Here is a 14617-nt window from a genome sequence, read left to right as displayed (position 1 = left end):
AGGATCAGGTTCCTGGAATTCCCTCCCTCTGCTCTAATTCCAGACCCATTTATGTGACCAGCTGTAGTTTATCTGCATTGCTTATGGATCCACCCTGAAATACTGAAAAACTCGGCGCTCAGTGGAGGAAATGGCACATTTCTCCTCTATTTAGGAAAGAAAAAGTGTTGCAAAATTTTTTAATTTAGAAAAAATATTAAATGGCTTGAGGGTCACTTAGTACCAAAAGTAAAGTGCACCAGAACTGGGGGCCACAGTGACAGAGCTGAGAAATGCTATTGAAGAGGCTTCCAGGGAGCATTATAAAAACTACAAAGAAAGGTTAAGGCAATCTGAGTTTTGTCCTTCTATTAGACAGTTTCCTGGAGAGTTGTCTGTCTCAAGCTTCAATTATTGCTTTGTTTCCTCTGTCCTGGAGTCCTCAACTGGACTGGGCAAACAGTGCTGGCAGAATTGGCAGAGTGAGTTTGTCACTTAATGCAGGACTGGATGCAGTCCTATAGAATCCCGTGGTTTGCAATGCCAAAGGGAAAGCTTGCTCTCATCTCCCAATGGACTGGACAGTCTGGCAAAAAATATAAAAAAAACTCTTGCTCCTGAAGCAGCAAAAGGTGCTGGCAGCAGAGATGATGCAAACATGTGGAATTTTTCAATGGCGCAGGGAAAAAAAATCCTTAATAACAACCAGGTGTGTAACAAAACAGGGTCCTGAATTCTTCTCCAAGAGTTGATAGCCCTCAAGTTTTCTTTAAAAAAAACCAACAAGTTCTTTTATGGGTATAAACCCAAAGTACAGCAACAGAATTCCATGGCTCAGAAGTCCCAGGTAAAGCTGTGTTACTTCCCTCCTTTCATATAGGATGGAATTGCTCCTCGGGCTGTCAGGCCCTCAAAACGTTTGTAGGTGTAATTGATAAAAACCCAGTCTTTGTTCTTGTAGTCTGTCTCTGGGTGGTTGCTTGTTGCCACTGGAAAGACACAGAAGAAATAGAATTAATTATCCTTTGGAGTTGCAATGTTTCTTTTCATACAAAACACTGGATGAATGTTTCTAAAGGAAAAAAAATTCCTAAATGCAGATGCAGCTTTGTGCTTCAACCCCAGGAAAGAACTGTTGGGACACAGGACATGGCACAAGCATTGTAAGCTAGAAGAGGGCAGATTCAGATGACAGAAAGAATAAATTTTTTACAATGTAAGCTGTGAAACACTGGCACAGGTTGCCCAGAGAGGTGGTGGGTGCCCCAATCCCTGGAAGTGCTCCAGGCCAGGTTGGACAGGCTTGGAGCAGCCTGGGACAGTGAGGGTGTCCCTGCCCATGGTGGGAGGTGGAGTGGGATGAGCTCTAAGGTCCCTTCCAACCCAAACCAGCCTGGGATTCTGTTTTTAAACTCACTGAACAAATGTGTGGCTATGCTGTGATCCTTCAGAGATTCACAGCAAAGCATCCCCTTGAGTCCCACCCTTCCCCACCCTGCTCCAAGTGCCAGCAGCAATCAGCACCGAGGGGAACATGCAGCATTGGGCTCTCAGGCCCTGCTGAGATTTGAATTTTCTGGAAGCTCTGCTGCCTCTGAGAGCTGCCCTTTCTCAGGCAACTCCCACATCATTTACAAGCTTGCATGTCCTCCAAAATCCAGCTTGCACCCCTGCACCACAAAGCGATTTGGTCATGCTAAAAGTTAATCAGTATCTAGTAAGATCTGACTAACAGGAAGGATTATTCTACAGAAGAGGAAGGTTTACACAGAGAATGAAACAATCATTTACCTGTTGGTTTAAGGATATCAGATTCTGGAAATTCATCAAAGTTTGAGGTATCATCAATGCTTTTAATTTCTATTGAAATCGCAGCAGGTCTCTCTCTGCCAAGAAGAGCAGATGAAGCATTGAGATTTCAAAGGCAGGCAAAGCAGGGTTCAGCCACCTTTCATTTCTTAACAGAATCATGACTGAATGTACCTAAACCTCAGCAAGCATCAGGTAGAGAACAAAATGTTCTCACCACAGCTGGATGTGATAAATGCCAGTCAGCTGCTCCCTGCTGCAGACCAGGGCTGGCCTGAGCAGCCCCTAGAGAAGAGCAGTTGCTTTTCTGCAAAGCATCTTACCTGATGTGCTCCCAATCAACCCCTTCAAAGAATGGGTTACTCTTTATTTCCTCCACACCAGATGCACCAATTCTGTGCTCCCATTCACAGCAAAATCTGGGATGGAAGGAAGAATGAAAATGAAGGGAGAATGAAAAGGAAAGCATTCCATCCAGAAATGGAACAGCTTTCTGAACTGATACTGCTGCAGTTTCTTAACATCTAAATGGAGCAGACTAAGAACTTCCACAGCAAAACCAAGACACAAAGTTATGTACAGGAATGTCATGTCCAATGCCACAGTTAAGATGTGCTACTCCTTCACAACAGGATAAAGTGACCTTTCTATTTCAGGACCAGAGTAGAGGAGAAGAACATATAAAGCCTAAAAAACCAGACATTTATATTTCTGTCCTGAGAATAGATACTGAAGTACAAATGAGTCAGCAAGCACTGGGACACATTTGTATGCTCTAGTGCATACAAAGGCAAAACCATTGCTGTTGCAAGAAGTCAACTCTGTCAAAAGGACTGAACTTGTGTCCTTCCATGAGAAGGCTGCAGGCAAAATAAGGAGCAGGAACATTTTGCCAGAGTAGTAGCACTTCCATGGGAACTCCTTTTTAGCACAGTTGAGTCAGGGAACCACTAAATGGCCTGAGAGACAAAAGTATTTGACAAGGGAGTTCAGCATTTGATGCATGTGTGTATCAGTTTGTAGCATCAGGGTTTCCCATGTGAAACAAGCCATGAGAGGCACAGAATACAAAGACAAGACAGGAAAATTAGTGCTGTATTAACTGGCAAACCATGGGGTTGGCACCTTAAAATAAGATCCTTGGCTTTATCAGAGATTGGAACCTCTGGAGGAAATGTCAAGGTCTCCTTCCAGTTCATCACTTTCTTATATGTCTCTTGAGGAGTCTCAGAACAGAATGGTGGATAACCTGTAAAGAAACAAAAATATCATCTTGGATCAAGCAAAATTAATTGCTGAAGTCAGAACACACCAGAGACCAGGCAAGGAGTGGATGCTCTGAGAATTTGACCCCAAGCACAGGAATTGGCTGCCCAGAGCAGCTGTGGCTGCCCCAGCCCTGGAATTGTCCAAGGCCAGGTTGGACAGGGCTTGGAGCAGCCTGGGACAGTGAAGGTGTCCCTGCCCATGGTGACAGGGATGAGCTTTAAGGTCCCCTCCAACCCAAACCAGTCTGGGATTCTATGAATATATGAATACAGCTGATGTGCTGCTCCAGCATTCCCACCTCCAGCCTGCCCTGCCTGTTCCTTACCAATCAACATCTCGTACATGATGACCCCCAGGGACCACCAGTCACACAGCTTGTTGTACCCAGTCTGCATGAAGACCTCAGGAGCAATGTAATCTGGAGTTCCCACTGTAGAAAAAGCCTGGAACAAACACCATCAGTTATGCCTCTGCAGGGAGAACTGCCTGACATGGACATGGGAACTTATACAACAGTGGTTATTTTGAGAAGACACCAGATTATCTCTGAGATCCTTTAGCAAAGGTGTTTAAAGCCTTTCTTCCAAAATATGTAGAGACAAAATTAACATTTTCACGTGAAAGAGTCTTAAAATAGCACCAGGAAAACAGGGAGGGGTATCAGTGTCCTGGAATGGGTCACCTTGGAGACCTTTGTGAGATTGGAAGTGACAAGAACTGATAGTTTTGGCTGGGAGACTTCAGATATCCATGTAAATAATTATGGCAGTGCTATCTCTGCACATATGTCACCAGCTGTTCAGCAGATGGATGAAGGACAAACTAGAGTCATTCCTCTTTTTAAAAAAATCCCTGAATCTTTTCCTTTCAGGATTGTCCAGACCTCAGATGCATTAAAAACTTCCAGGTAAATCCATGTTCCATGTGGGTGCAACACCTCAGCAGGAACATCTCCAAGCAGGTGGAACCTACTCACCAGCTGCCGGCGATTCCTCTTCCAAGTCTCTGCTTTCCTCTTGGAATTCATGTTCTGGAAAGCTGAAGGAGATTCAATAGCTGTGACTGAATCCTACTGCTCACCCAATATATTTTTACCCCCAAAATATCTTTACCACTACACTAAAGATCTCATTTAAGATGTGGGTCAATACCTCAAACCTAAACCTCTCTGCAACTTCCAAACCTATGGGCAATATCTAATTGAGCCTTTCATTAGCAAACTATGTTTTCAGGGTTGATGTAACTCCATGATTCAAGGTCTTCCCTTCCAGAATAATCCTGGATACTCAGAGACTGTGCTGGTTTATTCATTTCAGTAATGAGATCCAGCAGCTACCAACTCACTGAGTTCTCATTCTATTACACATGCAAAAGGGTACAGCAGAGTCTGATTCAGAGACAAACTTCTGGAAATGAAAATGGGTTTAAAGTAACTGAAATGATTTTACAGAAAATGAAAATCCACCTCAAGATGTGAAGTTGATTATTAGATCCCCACTGCAGCCACACCCTCACACTGAAATGAGTTTGGTCAGGACCCAAGAGCAACCAACCAGGTACCCTCTGGAGCCAAAGAACTTACTGAAGTCACTGGGAAGACTGTGATTCAAGTTCCTGTAAAATTCTGTCCTGTGGGCTTTCTTCAGTCCAGTACACAGACCAAAATCTGAGAGTTTCACGTGGCCCTACAAATAAACAAAACAAAACAACAAGAACACCCAATATAAGGCATTATCATAGTAAATCACAGCATCAGCAAGGTTGGAAGAGAACCCAACACCACCCTCAACATCTCTAAATGATGTCCCCAAGTGCCACATCCAGATGCCTCTTGAACACTTCCAGAGACTGTGACTCCATCACCTCCCTGGGCAATTTATTCCAATGCCTGACCACTCCTGCAGTGAAAAAAAAAAAAAATCCAGTATCTAATCTGAACCTCCCCAGCACAACTGAAGGCCAGTTCCTCTCATTCTTTGAGACAGAAAGAGCCTGACCCCCACCTGGCTGCACCTTCCTGTCAGGGAGAGCAAGAAGGTCCCCCCTGAGCCTCCTTTTCTCCAGGCTGAGCCCCCTCAGGTCTCTCAGCTGCTCCAGACCCTTCCCCAGCTCCATTCCCTTCTCTGGACATGCCCCAGCCCCTCAATGTCCTTTGCTTTCCTTGTTTAAACCCAACACTGGATGTGTACAGGGAATTAAACCATCAATACTCCCATTGCTACTCCACAGAGAAAGCCCAGTGCCAATTTACTTCAGGAAACCTCTGCTCTGCAAGTTCCCAACCACTTCAGGGTGGAAGGAAACATCTCCAGAGGCAGCTGCAGTCCCTGGGCTGTGTATTGACCCCAGGAGATAAAAATCACCCTAAATTCAGTGATTGAATCTGTCCTGGTGCATAACGTGACCACACTGACCACAAGCAATTTTAGAGGTGTATCTATAAAATATACCTCCTTTTCAAAGCCCTAAATGTAGGCATGTCTAGAGGTGAACATTCTGAATTTGGCACACTGCTTGGAGAAGCTGTGGCTGCCCCAGCCCTGGAAGTGTCCAAGGCCGGGTTGGATGGGCTTGGGGCACCCTGGGACAGCAGAAAATGTCCCTGCCATGGCAGGGGGTGGAACAGGATGAGTTTCAAGGTCCCCTCCAACCCAAACCATCCTGGGATTCTGCAGTAATTCCACACAGTAGTGGGAAACTCATTATTTACTGCTGGCAAACTCTTTCCAAGAAATCTTCATTTTAGGCACACTTGGAGTGTGAAATAAGAGGAACTGAAACAAATGGGCTTTCTGCAAAATGCTACAATAACCAGGTAGCCTGGGCAGCCCTCAGGGTACACCCTGATCCTGAGGGAGGTTCTCCACTCTCAGCCTGGCTACTGGAACAGCCACATCCTTCACATTTGGTACCACCAGAGCTGGCAAGTGGGAGTGGAACAGATGTGAGAGAAAAGGGAAACAGTTTTGCCTAAGAGGGAACTGAAACCACGTGCTTTAAACTGCATCTGAAATAGCCAAAAATAGTTTAAACAGCTGTCAGAAGAGCTCGAGGTCTGAGTGGAGCTGGGGTCTTTCCTGGCTTTTGGGGATTCTCCCTGGCAATTTGGCAGATATGCCCCTCAAAAACTGGAAGGAACAGGGCTAAATAAAGAAGCACCATCTTCTTCCACAACTGTCCACACCCCTTCAGGTCAATATGAGCAGTCACAAGGCCTCTTTGCTCATGGCCAGCCCATACCTTGCTGTCCAGGAGAAGATTGTCTGGTTTTATGTCACGATGGATGAATCCCAGCTGGTGGATGGAGTCAATGGCCAGCACGGTCTCAGCGATGTAGAACTGTGTCTCCTCCTCTGTCAGAGTGTCCTTCTTCATCAACAATGTCATCATGTCACCTGGAAAACCCCCCAGAGGTGAACACACAGGCTCCACTCTCACTGAGTTTGAAGACATTTCTAGAAAAAAGCTATTTCAGCTAAAACCAGCAGAGATTGCCAAACCTGGATATGCTCTTGCTCTACAGACAGCCAGGGCAAAGCAAGGGCAGGAACTAGAGAATATTAAAGCCAGGTTTAAACAGAAGTATATGAAAGCCAAGTTTAAATACCTGCAGCTTGAAGACCCAAACAGGAAACCTCAAGCCTGCCCAAACACCTCAGTACCCTAAAAAGCAGAAATCTTGTTCCCTTCCAGATGTACAGTACAAACACCACGTGCACTCCAGTCCCAGACTGCATTTCTAATGAAGGAATTACCAATCCCCAAACAAAAGGAGAGCAGCCCTTGCATTCCAGAGTTACCTCCAGGCAGGAACTCCATGATCAGGTAGAGGTTTAGCTTGTCCTGGAAACTGTAGAACATCTTCACAACCCACAAGCTGTCTGCCTCCACCAGGATGTCCCGTTCTGCACGGATGTGGCCAACCTGCACACACACAGTGCACTGGATAAGTTTTATTAAATTCATATATTTCACAGGCAATTCAATTATTATTCTGAACAGCATCAAATTCTGAGAAGACAAAAGTCAAATTTCTGCACAAAGGCAGAAACACTATCAGAATATTCAACATGTGGTTAATTATATACATATATTTTATACCTATTATATATACATCTATATATATTTTATATATAACTATATAGTAAACCTGTACATTATATAAATCCTATAAACAAAAATCTCAATTCTTTACAAATACACCTAATCATTAGATCTCTTTTTGAAAACACAAGAGCTTCATCCCAGTGCTGTCATGCTGGGACATGACTGTCCCAGATCATTACATATCCAGAAGTACTGGAAAGCAAAGGAAAGCCTTAAATATATTAAATGCTGCTGCTTTATGTCTCTGAGTCTGAATTCCAGCAGTTGTATCTGATATTTATATCTGATCCTGCACTTCAGAAGTGCAGTAAAACACTGGCCTTGAAGTCTGCATTGGATCATTTGCACAGGACTTTGTGTTGAAAAGAAGTCCTTGAGAATTCAGAGATTTTTTTTACTTATTTCCTCTATAAGAAAAGACACAAAACCCTCCAGAATTTTTAAACTGAAGCACAGAAGCCTATTCCTGCACTGCACACAGAGTGATCCATGGTACAGTTCCTGCAGTTGTATCTCTGATATAAATATCTTTATATTTATATCAGATCCTGTAAGTCAGAAGTGCAGTAAAACACTGGCCTTGAAGTCTGCATTGGATCATTTGCACAGGACTTAGTGTTGAAAAGAAGTCCATGTGAATTCAGAGATTTTTCTGACTTATTTCCTTTATAAGAAAAGACACAAAACCCCCCAGAATTTTCAGCTGCTGAAGCACAGAAGCCTATTCCTGCTCTGCACACACCACAGAGTGATCCAAGCTCTTGCAGTTGTATCTCTGATATAAATATCTTTATATTTATATCTGATCCTGCAAGTCAGAAGTGCAGTAAAACACTGAATCATTCGCACAGAACTTTGTGTTGAAAGAGCCCACTAGAAAAGAAGTCCTTGTGAATTCAGAGATTTTTCTGACTTATTTCCTTTATAAGAAAAGACACAAAAAACCCAGAATTTTTAACTATTGAAGCACAGAAGCCTATTCCTGCTCTGCACACAGCACAGAGTGATCCATGGCCCAGCTCCTGCTCGGGGTGTTCCTCACCTGCTCCTTCTCAAGCATATCAGCTTTGCGTAGGATCTTCATGGCATAAACGTGCCCTGTGTCCTTCTTCTGCACCAGGCGCACCTGGGGGCACACACACATTGATCAAACCCAGCACAGCTCTTCACAAAGCTGGGTAGCAAACCCTTGGCTTCCATTTCATGAAATCATCTCAGGTTGTAAAACACCAGAACCATTAGACAGTGCACAGCAATGGCAGAAAGTGCTGTTAATGCTAAGAGCTGCAGTTATTTTAACAGAGGACCATGAGTGATTCACACCTGTAGGAAATAGATTTGTAGAGAATTCTTAAAGTTTAATAGAAAGTTACATAGTATATATTTGTATGGAAACTTTGAGGTAAGAAATATTAACTTAGAAATATTATGGAGTAGGATAAGAAATATTAACTCTGAAATATTATGGAATAGGATAAACATTGTTGAGAGAAAAATAGAATTAGAAACAAGTTTTAAAAGAAATACACTGTAAATATATATAAATAAATATAACATATACTATATATTTGTATATTTATATAATATATATGTATAGTGTATTTATATTATTGTACAAATATTTATATATAATATTAAGTATGTATTAAATATTAATTTAGTTAATATCTTATTTTAATATATATTAAATATATGTTAATTATTTTTATATTATACATAATATATATAGTATATATTACATATATATAATATAGTATATATATATATATATAATATATATATTATATATAATATATATAGTATATATTTTATATATATATATATATATATATATATATATATATATATATATAATGCCCACCAAGAATAATTTTAGATAACTAGCCTTAAAGCATTTACAACATAGGACAGCAAAAACTGATAGACCAAGAAACACTTATAATATATTGTAATTAAGAAATAGTTAACTTCTGATTGTGATGGTGTAAATTCTAACATTTGTATTGTCTCACTCTTCACAGGAGACTAAAAATAGAAAAGTCTTTAAAACACTTCTCAATTACCCAATCTCTAAATCAGAAAAAAATATACACCTAAAGCAGGTGGTCCAAAGCCCCTTCTCTGAAGGCCACCACAAGAGACTTTGCAAGGGCCCTCCCTCCACCTCTCCCTAAGTCCAGCCCCAGAAGTTCCCCTTTAAAACCCACTGCAAACCTGCTTTTAGCTGTCCATCAGATCATTTTCAACATCATCCTGTTTCCTTTAAAGCACAGGATGCCTTGAACAGCATTTATTAGGTAAAAAACAGCTGCACGTGACTGTTCAGCTAAAGTCAATCTGTGGTTGTTCCTTTTGCTTGTATAAACTGAGCAAGTCTTTAACAAACACCAGAGCCAGTTAAAAACACAAGCAGTCATTTTTTTCTGGACTCACCTCTCCAAATGCTCCTCTGCCTATTACTTTGAGAGACTCAAAGTCCTCCAGTCCCAGCCTGGTTCTCTTGAGGCGAAGGAACTCCGTCTCCTTCTGTGCATGTGCCGACCTCCTGATCCTTTTCTAGAGTTTAAGAGACCCCAGTGAGAGCTCTGCAGGTGATTTCCACAGGGACCACAACAATTCCAAGGAAAGATCCCAGATCTCCATTTAGAAAAAGAAAATTTCTTGTATTTAACCATTAAGATAGTTTTTCCACATTCATTACCTCTTCGTCTTTTAGGCCTTCTTCTTCCATCATTTGTTCCAGTTTCTTTTGTCTAGAGCAGAGACAAATTAGAAAAATAAAGGTTGAATCATTAACCTTGCTTTTTAAATTAAATTAGAAAAAACCCCAGGTTGAATCATTAACTTTGTTTCTTAACAAGGTGCACATATCCACAACCTCTGGTTTGTGCCAGCAAGTTATGAGGGTAAAGATGTACAAGAGACTCAGACAGGAAATTAATTTTGAAGAATCTACTATGCAGTTTTATAATTCCAATCCTGTCCTCCCTGGTTTTATTAAACTAAACCTGCCTTGAGTTCCACAGGTTATTCAAGTGTACATTTTTGCTGTACACAAATACAAATTGAGAGATCTGGGTTCTGTTCTTATCTCTCTCTGACACCTGGGCAAGTCACTTCAGGCCAGAGCCATAAGAAGCATTTAAACACCAAAATTTCACTTATTCCAGGAAGAACTGGTATTCAAACACATTTAAAATTTCTCTGCATCTCAAACTATTCACATGCAAGATGAGAAAAGTTATTTTGGATTTCCTAATCCCTGAAATACTCAAAATATTTGGGAAGGGGAAACTTGTCTGTACATGTTCTCCTCCTTAAAGAATCAGAAATATTTACAGTCTTAGTACAAAGGGATTATTTGGGAGAAAAGAAAGGAGGAAGGAAGACTTTAGAAGGGGAATGACTTCAGGGGACATTTGTAATGATTATCCTCTGGAGCTTTTTCCCAGTGCCAGTCATATTTACAGCTGGCTGAATGGTTTGGGACATTACAAATTACTAAAAAATTCCTTCTTTCTGCAAGTCATTCTTTGCAAGATCCTCCCCCTGTCTCCTGGGGCTCTCTGCAGCTGCTGTGATGTGATAATATTTGGGGTTATCACTTCACAATCAGGCACAATGAAAATGCTCAGGTACCAGTGAGCCCTGCCCAGTGACCCCAGCCCACACAAACCGGCAACTCCAGTAGCAAAATCTGAATTACACAGAATTAAACAGCTCAGCAGGACTGGGTGATGCCAAAGCCATGCTGAAATTCCCCCAAATATCCCTAATAGGTCAATCTGCACTTCAGGGTACAGTGTCAACACCATTTAAACTCCAAATTACACACCCACAGACATGTATTGCTACAAAAAACATTTAACTCATAAAGTCCAGTCTGTTTGTTCAGACAAGGTCTTAATACTAAACAGAAAAAAATCTGAGATTTTGGGAATACATAACAGTGCTCATAGTAAGTAAATAAATTTTAAAGGCAAGAGCTTTGTGAGGACAAAGAAACTAATTAAATCAGTGATATTTTCTGCCTGAACTGGACCTCAGTCTCTCTTTACTCATCAGAAGCCTTGAAGCAAGTATCTTTGCACATTAGTATTTATTTCTAAATTGCTTCCTCGTTTCTGCAGCTCTTGCAGTGAGCAGGCATTGGGGAGTTTGTTAAGCAGCAAAGCCAAACCAACCCTGAACCATTTTCCACATTCTGGTTACAGCCTCCATGGCAAGCTGGGAGAACAGCAGAAGTGCCACAATTGAGGATATTCAGCAAATTAGAGGGTTCCAGCCCAAGTTAAGCCACACAGCTCAGTGCAGTGCATTGCTGGATTGGACTTAAAGAGGTGCCCAAGTTCAGGTCAGTCCCAGCACTGACTCCTCACAGCAGCCCCTCCTTGCTCCCACCATTGTCCTCCTGCACATGGCTCAGGGCAATCCCAGCAAAACCCAGAGAATGGACTGGGAGCAGCCCTGGCACGAGGATTTGGGGGTGCTGGTGAGGCAGAGCTGGACATGCCCCAGGGCAGACCCCACTGAGCCCTGGGCTGATCCCCCAGTGTGGGCAGCATTTGAGGGGGGACTCTGCCCCTCTGCCCTGCTCAGGTGAGACCCCACCTGCAGAGGGAACTCCAACCCTGGGGCCAGCACAGGAAGGAGCTGGAGCTGCTGGAGAGAGTCCAGAGGAGGCCACAGAGATGCTCCAAGGGCTGAAGCCAGGCTGGGAGAGCTGGGAATGCCCAGCCTGGAGAGAAGGCTCCAAGGAGAGCTCAGAGCCCCTGCCAGGGCCTAAATGGGATCCAGGAGAGCTGGAGAGGGACTGGGGACAAGAGCCTGGAAGAACAGGTAAGAGGAAATATCTTCCCACTGCCAGAGGGCAGGGATGGATGAGATATTGAAAGGAATTCCTGGCTGTGAGGGTGCTGAGGCCCTGGCACAGGTGCCCAGAGCAGCTGTGGCTGCCCCTGAATCCCTGGCTGTGCTCAAGGCCAGGCTGGATGGGGCTTGGAGCACCCTGGGACAGTGAAGGTGTCCCTGCCCATGGCAGGGAGTGGAACTGGATGAGCTTTAAGGTCCCTTCCAACAGAAACCAGAAGATTTTATTATTTTTGCTTTGAAAACAAAATCCATTCAATATAACTTTTGGCTGTTATCCAGCATGGAAGGGAAACAAGAAGGATTTTTACCTCATCTCTCGCTCCTCGTGCTGAGCTATGAGGTTGCTGTAGAAGTTCTCCAATGTCACCTTTGTCATTGTGACTCTCTCCTTGGTGTGGTTACTCATGGATGAGCACGGTGTAGGGCCTGTCATGGCCATGGCTGGTGGGAGAGGAGAAGGGAAGAACATCAAACATTATAAATGACAAATAATCTTCAAACAAGAATCCATACCCATTAAGTGGTGCTTAATCACAGAGTTCAGATTTTAATAACAAAGATCACCAGTTTAAGCTAAGCAGGGAAAAGTCTTACAAAATAAAAGGTACAAGTCAAACTTCCTGTTTTGAACATTTTTTGATCTGAAATTAAAGGGAAGGAAACTTAAGAAACTTTGAGCCTCAAAAACCGCAATTTAAGCCAGCACTGCAAATGTTTATTGCTGCCACCACGTTCTATCTTCAATGAATGCTCAAAATTCAGGAATATCACACTGAAACATCTAATCCAGAAGTTATTCTTCCCATAACCCTTGCAGAAATAACTCCACCAGTTGCTTACTGGCTCTTCTGCTGTGAAATTTATCTAAATCCTGAAAGTTATCCCAATAAGAGAGCAACTGAAGAATGAGCAAAGAGGACATTTAGTTGTCCTTAAGCAATTTTACTAGAAAAACATCTAGTTAAGAAATTTGGCCAAATCCAGAGGATAACTGCCTTTGAGCAAGTTGTTGTTTAAAAAATAGCCAAAAACCCAAACCCAGTGTATCTGACATATTTATATCTAAGAAAGATATATGTATTTTAATATCCTTTCTGTTTCTGAGAATACAATATATAAATACTGGTGTGTAGCAGCTTCAGTGTATCTGGCACCCCAGCTCTATTTCCTGATATGCATTAAAAAACCCCAAAGATTTCACATGTACAACTACACCTTACCCTGCTTCTCCTGCATACCACGTAACCTGCAGTAAGGTAACAGAGTTTCGCTACTTTTACTAGAAATTGCAGACAAAATAGGTGAGACACTTCCCATTTTTATAACCCTGGGTGCTGCCAACACGCTCGAATGACTCTTTCTGTTCACTTTTTGCAGATCTTTACGAGGCAGGACCCTGCAAACCACCTCCTTCCCAGACAGCAGCTACGTGTGTGCTGTCCTCACAGGTTCCTCAGGGACAGGAGCTGGTGACCATCTCCAGCTGGGTGGCTTTTGAGATGGAATTATGGAATTATGCGAGGTGGAATCATGGCTTTATGCAAGAGCAGCTCAGAGTGACAGACACGAGTGGAAGGGGTCATGCTCTGTGAGTATCCTTGGATATGGGGTTACACCCCAAGAGGTGAGTGCTTACACTCCCAGAAATGGGGGCTGCCCCCGGAATTGGGGTCAGACACTCTGTGGCACTGAGTGGGAGCTGTAAAACCCACGGGCGGTTTTCACTTCCTAGAGAACAAACCAGGAAAATTCTCTGACAGAAAGATGTGCAGGGAAAATAAAAAGGGAAGGGGAACAAAAGAGAAAGCATCGGTGCCAAACCACCTGTTGGTGCTCGGGGCCCTTTCCACGGGGATGGGCGCTCGGAGCCCGCCGACCCTCCCGGGGGCAGCGGGACGGAGCGGGGCTGGACGCCCCCGCAGCGGGGAGGTGACACCGGCGTGGCCCGAGCGGCGGAGGGGCCCGGCAGCATCCCCGGAGCGGACAAAGGGGGCCCGAGCCACCAACACGGGAGGAGCAGGGGAGCCCCGCCGGCCCCGGGCCCACAGCGCGGCCGCCCCCAGCCCCGCTGAGCGCTCCGGGCTCCGCTCCCCGGGAGAGGCGAAGGGCCCGCGGGGAAAAAGGGAAAGAGAGAAAGAGGAGGGCGGGGAGAGGATGCGGAGCGCTGGGTGGGGGGCGCCCGTAGGAACAAGGCGGGAGCGGCTTACCCGGAGCCCCCGGGAGGGGCGGCAGCAGCTGCAGGCGAGGCGCGGTCCCGGCTGCGGAGCGGCGGGTGGGGGGCTCGGACCGGGGCCACCGCCGCCCCCCGCACCCACAGCGACCCGGCCGGGACGGGCGGCGCAGGGACCGCTAAGGCAGCGCAGGCGCCCCGCGCCCGGCCCGCCCCGCCGGGCGGAGCCCCGCGCCCGCCCGCCCCCGCCCGCAGCGCCTGCGCCGCGCCCGAGGCCGCCCCGAGCACGGGACCCGAACCGCGCGGGGACCCGAGCGAGCCGGAGCAGCCCCTGCGCTCCTCTGCTCCGGCCAGAGGCGCCGGGCTGCCTGCGGTGTCCCGGCATACGGCACAGTTGAGATGCCCACGATA

The 14617-nt window shown here is 44.6% G+C and overlaps 1 protein-coding gene across 1 annotated transcript; it reads right to left on the bottom strand.

Annotated features, from left to right (window-relative positions):
- Nucleotides 1-153: 153 nt before the first annotated feature.
- On the bottom strand, nucleotides 154-14380 carry STK38 (serine/threonine kinase 38). The gene is made up of 14 exons (XM_064732842.1): nucleotides 14244-14380; nucleotides 12345-12477; nucleotides 9866-9917; nucleotides 9598-9720; nucleotides 8207-8290; nucleotides 6858-6981; nucleotides 6298-6452; nucleotides 4640-4742; nucleotides 4034-4095; nucleotides 3383-3500; nucleotides 2914-3037; nucleotides 2112-2207; nucleotides 1771-1865; nucleotides 154-968 (listed from the first exon to the last, which is right to left on the bottom strand). Exons 2-14 carry the CDS (start codon nucleotides 12473-12475, stop codon nucleotides 838-840), a joined length of 1398 nt encoding a protein of 465 aa, XP_064588912.1. The 5' UTR covers nucleotides 12476-12477; nucleotides 14244-14380; the 3' UTR covers nucleotides 154-837.
- Nucleotides 14381-14617: the final 237 nt, after the last annotated feature.

The sequence above is a fragment of the Zonotrichia leucophrys genome, chromosome 26 (genome assembly GCF_028769735.1).
Source record: "Zonotrichia leucophrys gambelii isolate GWCS_2022_RI chromosome 26, RI_Zleu_2.0, whole genome shotgun sequence".
In the NCBI taxonomy this organism is placed as follows: domain Eukaryota; kingdom Metazoa; phylum Chordata; class Aves; order Passeriformes; family Passerellidae; genus Zonotrichia; species Zonotrichia leucophrys.
This window is presented reverse-complemented; position numbering and strand designations above follow the sequence as displayed.